Source organism: Galleria mellonella, unplaced genomic scaffold (assembly GCF_026898425.1).
Source record: "Galleria mellonella isolate WM207_F2 unplaced genomic scaffold, CSIRO_AGI_GalMel_v1 utg788, whole genome shotgun sequence".
NCBI classification, from domain to species: Eukaryota; Metazoa; Arthropoda; class Insecta; order Lepidoptera; family Pyralidae; genus Galleria; species Galleria mellonella.
Window position 1 is genome coordinate 54,537 of NW_026442154.1, and position 11,482 is coordinate 66,018.

Here is an 11,482-nt window from a genome sequence, read left to right on the forward strand (position 1 = left end):
TGCCTGCCAAGCGTAGTAACTAGCAAAACTAGCCAATTTGCTGAACTAGCCTCCCCCAAGCGTGCCAAGCGTAGTAACTACAGGCAAAACCCCTCAAGGGGGACGCTTATGTTCAGCAGTGGGCAACTAAAAGCTGATATGATAAGAATGACGATTATCAGTAACATTTTAATCATTTATTGTCCGCTGCTGAACACAGAAACAAGAAACACCTTATGAAAGTTTATGGTTGAGGCGTGTGATCCTGAGTGAGATCCTGATCTATCTACATCCATTGATTCCTTGCCACACCTTTTAACCTCTTGCTTCATCTTTTGCTCTTTTTTGAGACTCATGCTTTTTAAAGACTCTTTCTGCTCCATCAATTGTCGATTCTTCAAGTTACAAGACCAGTCTGTTGCCTGCTATTAAAATGTAATAAATATAAATAAACAGGCAGATGTAATTGTTTTGTTTGTATTTATTTAAACATAATCAACGCTATACAAATCCAATTGTGTGCTGTTGTTATTATAGTAATATATGAAAACTAAATACTTATACTTAATTATAAATTGTTAGACGAGCCTGCGGTCAACTGGTGGTGGATGGGCTGCGATGTAATCCAAACTGCGCTGGATGGCCTCTGGAATTGGAGGGGGGACCGGAATATGGCTGCCCTGTATAACACAACATAAATTAAACTTTTTTTTTAAATTTTATAATTAAAATTCCATTTTGTCTATCTGGATGTGTGGCGGTCCTCCATCGTGCGTTTCTGTAATCTCTTTTTTCCATGATAACCAAATTATTAAATCAACTCCCAGGAGCAAATACGATATTGAAACTTTCTGTTTTAAAAAATTTACTCAAATATAGTTAACTTAAAATAAAAAATCATACGTCATAAATTTACTATTCAATAATAACTTATCGTGAAGTAAAAACTAATAAGTATGTCTATAAATAATAATAAAAATTTGTGGGCATTTTTATTTTTTATGTACTTAATATTATATACTAGTAATAGCCCCAATAACTTTAAATACTCAAATTTATGTTTGAACTTCAAATACATTATTTCCAATAAATATTTAAAACATTAACTTAAAAAAATATTATATATCTAATTTAATTCATCAGTTTCTCAAAGTCAAGTATACACTTGTATACACTTGAATACACACTTTAACTTAAAAAAAATATATGAGATCTTAAAAGCATTCTTTATTTAAATTTTGAGATTTTGATGTAGCTACCAAAAATAAATTTTACATTAGCTGCATGACGTCAAAAGAAATTTCAATATAATATGAATGCCAAACGGGTTCAATTAAAAAAATCAGTATAATTTCAGTAATAACAAAATTTTTAATTTTGAATATGTCACGATCTAATTATAAAATTTATGTAAAAAAACTACTTATGTAAAAAAACTACTTATCTAAAAAAACATATCTATTTATTTATTTAGATAAAACATTGAGTGTCAAAAAACAGGGCATTATTTAATTAGCTAATTTGAAATTTATATATATTTTTTTAATCAAAACAAAATGCGCTTTTTTCAGTGTTGCATGTAATTAAAATTTAAGGATAAAAACAATTTCCAAATCAGGACGATTTTTTTAATTTGTATTGGCTATTTTTTGATATAATATGAACATGCATATGTATTGCTTACAAATTATTATACATATATTGATAAAAATGGAGGCCATTTTTAATAATTTAAAAACAATAACTTATTTTATGTCGATAGACAAAATCATCGTTCAGTAAAGATTACGAAACATTATGCACTGTTTCTTTCTAACATATTCGCTTGAAACTTGTATCATATTTATTTTTCAATTTAACTTTACAATATAATTTCACCGGTATACTGTATTCTGTATACGGGTGTATATTGTACATTATAGCAACCCTATTTACGCACACATGGATAAAAAAGTTGATCTGTTTTTGGTGAAGCGTTGGTATGGAGACTTTCTATAAAATCTAAGGTCACAAGTCGTTGTTTGTTATATAACAAAAACTTAAATTTATTTACCTTTTATATCTCACACAAGTGCATAATAAAATCTTAATAACAGTGAAAGAAAGGAGAAAAGTTGAATAAAATTAATATAAAACGTAGAACATTGACTATGACTCTAGGGAAATCTGAGCTGGCTAACAATATTTAACCAATTTAATCGCAAGAAAATTTGAAACAGAACAAGTTATTTTAATTTTCAACAATTGCTTCACCGGAGTAATTGTAATACGTTTTAAGACCTCGAAAATTTTTAAAGAAGGTGTTTAATATAAAAATGGATAAATGTCAAGGGAAGGATAATCAAAGAAATACTGGATGAACTGTATGAAAAATATTATGCATGAAAAACGAATGCGCTCTAGTTTGACGGGTATGTTAGGTATCAATGTAACAGAAAGACGCTACATTATACTACTGGCCTACTTCAATAATTTAAGATTATTTAATGCAAATAAATTCATTTTGTTTCAAGACAATATCATCTGAAATAAAGGTAAGATGATAACGATGTGAGGAAGTCTACTCTTCTTGAAATAATACTTTCCAGTCAAATAATACTGCATTGCGTAGCTGCATACAGCAAGCTTATATTTCCAGCATTTTTTATACAGTGACGCATAAACCCCAAATTTAATTTTTCAGATGTTTATATAAATTTCAGAGTTTATATTTTTAATTAATTAATTATGAACACTGCAACATCTGAGAAATTCATTTTATTTTGCCGTTCTTTTAGAAAGAAATGCTCTTTTCTTAAATGTTTCACTAGGATATCTGTTTGAATGTATATAAAGATAAATATAAGTAAACAATTATAATAAATAATTATATAAAGATCTTAATATAGTAAGCATACTCCTATTAAATATCTAAGAAAACTAACCTGGGGTTGGTAGCCTTCCTCGTTAGCAACGTAGGTTAAGTCAATTGGGGTGCCATCGGGAGCCGTGTATCGTACTCCTCCCCTAATTTCGAGAGCGGGGTTGTCCTGAAAAAGGAAAATATTGCTTAATTATATTTTATAAATGTTTATTAATTTAATACGCCAGTAAATAAATATTTGTATTTTTTTTATTGTATGAAAATGGAGTGGTAACTCCGCCTGCGCTAATAGGATACGCTGGCGGGGCACCAGTGAAGGGTGATCGATGAGGATAAAAATAGGCCAGTTAGCCCATCATGATGAATTCGTCAGGAATTAATCATGATAGTTTCCAGGGGGAACCGCGAGGAGGTCGACCTGGTTGGATATATTGCTAGCAATGGGATTCTTAGTCTCCATTACTAACAATCCCTTTTACCCCCAAATATTTGTATTAGACATAATCTAAAATACTAATAAATTTTTCAACTGCAAATATATATAATATTTTCAAAAAAATATCAATTTATAAAATCATTTCATAATTATTGAAATAGTTTAAAGGCATACTAAAATTCATTGTTACGAAAATAAATAAGGATAATAAGCAAGATGTGGTTGATGGTAAGTTTGGAAGTATTTGCTGGTATATCAGTTCTTGATATGATACTTAACGACCTTACAAGAAAGTGAAAGCATAAAGCTTAAACAAATTAAAATAAAAACTAGAATTTAAAAGTACTAATCAGACTGTGTCTATGGAACTCGCTACCACTATCCATACATTTTGCTTAATCCCTAATACTCTTCAAAGAACTAGTAACATATCTCCACCTGTAATCAATTGGTTTAACTCTTATCTTCGGGGTCGACTGCAGTGTGTTCGCCATGGTGAGGATACCTCAGATTGGTGTGCGGTTACTGCAAGAGTCCCTCAAGGCGGCGTATTATCTCCTCTTCTTTTCTCTGCATTTATCAATGCTATAACTCATGTAATTTTTTCTTCCTACCATCTCTACGCAGACGATTTGCAATTATATTTTCATTTTAATCTTTGCGACATATCTGAAGCAATTGATGATATGAATTTTCAGCTGCTTAAAATATCGGAATGGGCTAGATCCTTTGGGCTTCTAGTTAACCCGCGAAAATCCCAAGCTCTCATTATAGGTAGTCATCGTAATTATAAAATGCTTGATCATGATGCTTTGCCTCCTGTTTACTATGAAAATGAGTTAATTGCATATGCTAAGAAAGCAAAAAACCTAGGTGTTATAATTGATTGCAATTTATCCTGGAATGAACACATTTATGGGGTCAGCAAAAAGCTATGTTTTTCATTTCATTCTTTTAAACGATTGCAAAAATTTTACCATTTAAGACAAGGCTTACTTTGGCACAAGCTCTACTGTTATCTCTTCTTGATTATGCCGACATATCCTACCTTGATGCAACTAGCTTTTAAACAAATTAGAGAGATTACAGAATTTGTGTATACGTTTCATATATGGTCTGCGTAAATATGATCATGTCTCCGCTTATAGAACAAAATTGAATTGGCTGCCAATTCGAAGGCGTCGAGACTTTCATATAATGTCGTTTTTATATTCCGTTCTATATAACCCTACTTTTCCCTCCTATCTTCGTGAACGTTTTGATTTTCTAGTTCCCCATGACGTGTCCTCCCGTTCGACGAAATCTCTTATCCTCAAACTCCCTTCACACTCATCTACGCGCTATAGTGGATCTTTTACCGTCCATGCTGCTAGATTGTGGAATTCTCTTCCCATATCTATCCGTGAGAGTCAATCCCTAAATATTTTTAAGAGTAGACTTAAAGAGCAATCTCTATGAACATATATTTATTTATCTATATGTGTAGGTATATTGTATGTATATGTGTATGTATATGTAGGTTTATGCATAGATGTAGGTATATATTTATGTATACTAATCTATATTCTCTTCTATTTTCATCAAATCTCTATTTATAATTATATGATTTTTAAAGCCTAAAAATAAATAAACTCTACTATTTTACTAAATTTATTATTCTACAGATACTACTGGATATTAATAGCCAAAAACAGAATCGTCGCGAATCAAAACTTGATATTTTGATCGGTGTGGATCCTTTTTTTGCATCACCTAGTAACATAATATTCTTCACCACGTGGTCAATGCGTGAATATAATTCCATGAAATCTATTATAAAATTAAATGTATACATTTAAATAAATTAGGTAGACACCAAATATAATATTAATTAACATACTTTAAATAATTAAGTCAATGACTTTGAAACTCTTAAGTCTTAACATCGCATTAAAAGACCAGTTAATAGACCCTTCATCTTGCGAAATGTACATATTTGGAGTAAAACATTTAATTAATATATAAAAATGTACTTATGGTGTATTTAAAATATAATTAAAAGAGCTTTAATATGAATGAAATAATTTGAATAAGAATAATAAAATACTAGTGATCCGGTCTGACATCGTACGGGTAGACAGAATAATTGAAAATAATTTATAGCCTATATTATTCGTTGATAGTGTAGCTTTCTATAGGTGTCTAAGTAGGTGTGAGTAGGTGTGTGTTAGGTGTGTGTTAGGTGTCTGTATAACACATTCTTCATACATTCGTCTTTAAAATATAATAAATACCAAGAATACCTACCTCACAATATTTGTATTGATATAATAATGTAGATGTTCAGTAATATATTGTAAAACTCCGAAGAGAGCCTGTAGATCTGTAGTACAGGTTTCGACCTAGTTCAAACTCCAGACTCTCACAAGGATAATAATTTTAAGTTAAAACACTAAATAGTCATACAATGTACAATATTCCTTGTGAGTAGTAAATAAAGATTATTTATTTATTATATTTATTTAATGAAATCTTTCTTTTTCATAGTATTAGTATAATAAAATAATTATATAATAATAAAATAAGAAAAAATAATTAGAATCACAAGGCATCATAAAATTATGCAATAATAAAACTTATAAGGTAACTTAGTCTGTTAAAAGTTGAAACTATTGTTAATGCAACATTATTATGTTTGCATGCATAGGTATCAAACTGTGATTATGCTGAACCCGTGTAAAATTATGTAAGCAAGGCATGTTTGGATAGTGCAATATGTCAAAATATTGCATGATCTAAAGAGCATATTAAATGTCACATCCAATACAATGTTTAGACATTATTAACATCATAACCTTGATAGTGTTAGATGTAAAAACCTATGAACTCGGACGTAAAATATGAATTACAAGAAATAAAAACATACAAAAGCTCTTCGAGTTACTATTTTTTAAATAAAGTGTGACTTCTCTAGTTTGCTGTAATAACTTAATTGTTGTTTCAAATTTAGAAGTTCCGTGAGATTAGAACAGTTATATTATAAAGTCTATGTAATACATATATCAATGTACAATTTTCTTTTTCTAAATATTCGACTACTAACTTAACTGTACTAGTCGAATGAATAAATAATAAATTACCAATTTGAAAATATAAATTAAATCTTTACTTTAGGATCTTCTTTGATTCCGCCGTTTCAGACTAATAATTAACTTTATTAAAATATTAATTGTAATTAAACAAGTTTCTTTTATGAAAATATTAATTAAATTTGTTTAAAATTTTTTGTTCATTAAGTATTAAAAGATTGACTTCTCTAACATTTTTAATATTGACGATTACAATTTTCTTTTTAATATATTATTGTATATTATTTATATTTTTCTTGGAATCTATTCTTTGGCCAATACTTGGTTAGCTTTATATTTTTGATAATATTAGTATTCATTGTTAATTTGTTTATTTCTTTGTATAAGCTTTATTGTACATTCATATTTAATACAAATATCAGTTTAAAAAAAATTATAAGGTACACAGATGGACCCATCTCTTAAAAGGATTAGTATCCAGTATTAGTATATACTTATTTCTAATGGTAATGATACTTTTATTTATTGATACTTTTATAATTGATAATGAATGTTTGAAAAGTATTGAAATTTTAATGTTTGTAATATAAATGTTAGGTGCAATAATAAAATAAATAATAAACAATATCATTATATAAAATTAAGGGGATTGGGTTAGAATATTGTATTATAGAATTATTAATGTATTATAGGTAAGGTAGGTAATTTTTATTTTATTATAGGTAATGAAAAATTTTTAAATTGATTTAATGCTTAGTGATCAGACCATTTAACAGCATTTACAAATTGTATTTTTCCTAACTTATTAAATCAGAATCACCAAGGTGATCCTACCTTGATAAATGTACATCAAAAGAAAAACAGTTTTATTCGTTCTCGTTTATATGATATCTAGACTATCACTAAAGTTTAAGAAATACGAGTGCATTATTCTAGACTTAAAACTGCAGGTACTATCTTTAGTATATGTTCTAGCTAAAAAAATCGAGATCGATAGATGATAGATGCCTTGTTTGAATCACCAACTATAAAAAATTCCACAAACATACAACCTTGCTGCCAAATGTGTCATATTGTTGCACTTCTACCAAATTTATATTAAGACGCTGTTATTTTTCTCTAAACTAATATGTGATGCAAACATTATCTCTCTTTTTCATAATAACATATAATACATATATAAACAAGACTGTTTACAAATAAGCTTTTATAGCTTCAAATCCACACTTTGGGCACTATACAAGGTTATAGTTTTTGACGAAACAAATCAAACGAACCAAAATATGATGAATATATCATGCGTGGTTTATAAAGTTATATTGCCATCTTCCATTTTCATATTCTAGTTCGACGATAATAATGTCCGCGAATTTACATAAATATGCCAAATTTCAGCAAAATCGGACGACAACAAGCGGTTAAAAAATAGATCGAGATCAAAATTTTTAACGGAACGAGTATGTAGTACACATACTTATACTAAGGTAAGTTAAATAAAAACTTGTAAAAATAAAAAAAAAAATAAAAAAGAACGTGCCTTAGTTTATTTGTATATATAAAACCACCATTTAAATAATGTTTATGTATGTACATATTATTTGTAGCTAACCTAATAATGAAACGTAATAACGAAATTCAAATCAGGTATATGCCATAAAAACATAGATAGGTCGTGTCTTAGTTCATTTGTATAAAATCTATATTTACCTAACTTGTATGTACGTATGTTACAACAACATACTAACCTGATAGCTAAACGCGACTTTACCTCTGGTAAAGACGTGTTCACGGTTGCAATTAAGTTATGCGGTACTCATTACTGCGATTTAATACGAGCTTAGAAGTTTGTTTGGAATTGAACTTTGTCAGAACACAAAGTTTGGCAAATATGTAATATGCTCAAAGCTTGCACAGTTACCTGTACTCCTTGAAACAATATGTTACTTGGGTACTCAAGCAAATAAAGCAGAAAATTAAATTCTATTCATAATATAGATATTATGTTAATAAATTTTAATGAATTACGAATAATGTAGGGATATTAGATTTTTAATATTCAATAAACATAATAAACAAAAAAGATTATCAATACACGTGCTTAGTACGAGTATACTAAAAATCCGACTCAATACAAAATCTTTTTCCCACTTCGTCCAAAAGTCACGATTTGAGGATTTTCGTATGTTCTATTCCTAATCTTTTAACATTAATGGATTTTATAGAAGAAACTCATTCTAATTGTGAAATTTTTTGACGGAATTTATAGAATGTTTCAATTATTATTAATAATAAAAAGTAATGAAATAAAACATAATATTTTTAACATTAAAAAATACTCTAATATTTTAGTAGATATCTTATTTTGATACTTTGATACTAATACTGATATATAATAAAATATCTAATTAAATTTATATTTTTCTATTAATTTATTATTTCTGTTATTGGCCTTGGCAAAGTTGTGAGTTGTTATAATACTATTAACAATATTATTAAAATATGAAAATCATATTCCAATAATTATAATGATTGAAAAAATTCGAAGTGATTGGAACATAAATTATTTACGCACCAATTAAATGTTACTTATTTCCTCATTAAAACACAACACCTGATCCTTAAACCAGGATCCCTTGTGTTATGAGAGATAACATGATAGAAAACGAACGTTTGGTGAGATATCAGTAAGATTTTATTTTAAATAAATTTGCTTTGTTTGTTGTGCAAACAGAACTACATTAATAATTAATTTTAAACTTTCGCGTTGTTTACACATATTTTTAATACACTATCGAGAAACGTGGGTAATAAAAAAATAGGTGTGTAACTGTTTACCTGTAAAATTTTTCATCGCGTTAAGTCCCGATAGTGTACCTAAAACTACAATAAAATTGAAGATGATTTTCTTTTTCAATACTGTAATCAGAGGATTTTTTTTTATACAACTTAGATTGGCAAATAAGCTGACGATCCACCTGATGTAAAGTGGTAACCGTCGCCTAAAGATATGAGCAGTACCATGGACATAACAGAGTATACTGTTTCGCTCATGATACCCCATGCGTTGCCATTCCTGAGGACTCAGGTGTTATTCCTCTGTACCCAGCAAATTCACGCCATATCCCACTCTTCAAACCGAAACACAGCCATGCAACGACAACTGCTTCACTGGGAATGGAATGCTTCGAATGGGACAGAGCAAGCAATCGACTTTTGTACAAAGTCTCCCGATGGCTATAGTTATGTTCTGTTTTAGTTTATTATATATATAAAAATAAGTAAATAATCGCATTGCTATTTCATCTTATTCAATCGATCAGTTTCATAGACATTTTATTAAGGTTTGAACTTACAGAGTTGCCATTCTTCACAACACCATCAGCTTGGCCGGAGATTCCGTTGGACGTCTCGTATTCATACTGGAAACTACCCTCAGGACTGACGTCATAACCGGACTTGAGGACCGTAGCGGATGAATCGTCACCAGAACTAGATCCAGATCTGACAACGTGGGAGACGTCTGCATGGGCGCTGACCAACGCAACAGCGAGGATTATTAAGAATTTCTGAAAAAAGAATGTGTTTTGAGAGCATTGTTATTATAAAACTGGCTGATCAATCAAAAATATAATTTTTTTTTTTATAATACTTAGAATAGCAAACTAGCTAAAGCCTCGTCTATCTACTTATATATACTTTATAATAAATCTGTAGAGAGGTCAATTCTGTACATTAAATATATTTCCAAAATAACTACCAGGGGGTGATTAGTGATCGATACTGATGCCAAAAATGCAATCAGTAAAATTTTTGTCTATCTATCTGTCTGTATGTTCGTTATAGAAAAAATAAAAAATCCACGGATTTTAACGAAACTTGATACAATTATTCTTCATACTCCTGGTCAGGTTATAGTATACTTTTCATTACGATACGATCAATAGGAGCAGAGCAGTGAAGGGAAATGTTGGGAAAACGGGTGAAATTGCTCCATTTTTAAGCTTCCATCGCGTGTACAGCCTTAATGGCCACTTTTCAAAATGTAAAAATGTCCACCCGTGCGAATCTGGGACGGGCTGCTAGTCTAATATAAAGTTGTAAACATTACCTATAGACATATACTATTGATATCACAAAATACACAGTGACACCCATGGTATCTTTCATACGTTGCTATTCCTAAGAACTATGGGATTTAGCTACTGTACCCTATATTTTAATCGTCATACCCCACCCTTCAAACCGAAACACAGCAATGCAAGCATAGCTGCTTCACAGCAGAAACGTGAGTGATTAATATTATTGAGTTATTTTTATATAATAAAGACAACGTTTTGTTAGTCTTAAAGCATTATCCTCTAAAGTTAATTATACAAAGAAAAAGATATTTTTTCAAAAGGGAGTAATTTTTTAATTAAGTTATTTAATTTTTATTTTCTTACGACTAATTGCCAGAATATTCTGACCAAGAATTGAACCCGGATCAAACATTGCAGTCTAAGGGTCATCAAATGCTAATTAATAAGCTGAACTGAATCTTACCATTTTGTGTGTGGAGTTTACACGGCAGTGACAGTCTGTTGATGATATTCCATCTACGTTCTTATATAGCCGTGGTCAGAATAGAGATGAGAATATTTTTATATTATCAACTTGTCTCGTCTAGTCTATTTGTCATAGATTATATACCAATATATGCACACAACTGTGACTACCTGGACACTTCCTATAACTATTCAACAAAACATCTAAGCCATCGAATAGTTCAAATTCTCCTGCATACTGATTTAAATCTACCTTCTCTAACTAATACAATATAAAATATAGTGATATAAAATATCAAATAAAGTAATACCTAAGTACGAGAGATAATACATATACATTTGTATAAGTGTTTTTTTTATACAACTTAGAATGCAATCAAGCTGACGGCCCACCTGGTGGAAAGTGGTAACCGTTGTCTATAGACATGAGCAGTGCCATGGACATAACAAAGTATACTGTTTCGCCCATGATACCCCCCAAGCGTTGCCATTCCTGAGGACTCAGGTGTTATTCTTCTGTACCTTGTAAATTCACGCCATATCCCACCCTTCAAACTGAAACACAGCCATGCTAACACAACTGCTTCACGGT

General features: G+C 30.0%; 1 protein-coding gene across 1 annotated transcript; it reads right to left on the reverse strand.

The window, feature by feature from the left end:
* Positions 1-442: 442 nt before the first annotated feature.
* LOC113519567 (larval cuticle protein LCP-17-like) lies at positions 443-10,992 on the reverse strand. Its single transcript, XM_052901681.1, has 4 exons — positions 10,889-10,992; positions 9,700-9,912; positions 2,904-3,008; positions 443-659 (listed from the first exon to the last, which is right to left on the reverse strand). Exons 1-4 carry the CDS (start codon positions 10,889-10,891, stop codon positions 558-560), a joined length of 423 nt encoding a protein of 140 aa, XP_052757641.1. The 5' UTR covers positions 10,892-10,992; the 3' UTR covers positions 443-557.
* Between the last annotated feature and the right edge of the window lie 490 nt (positions 10,993-11,482).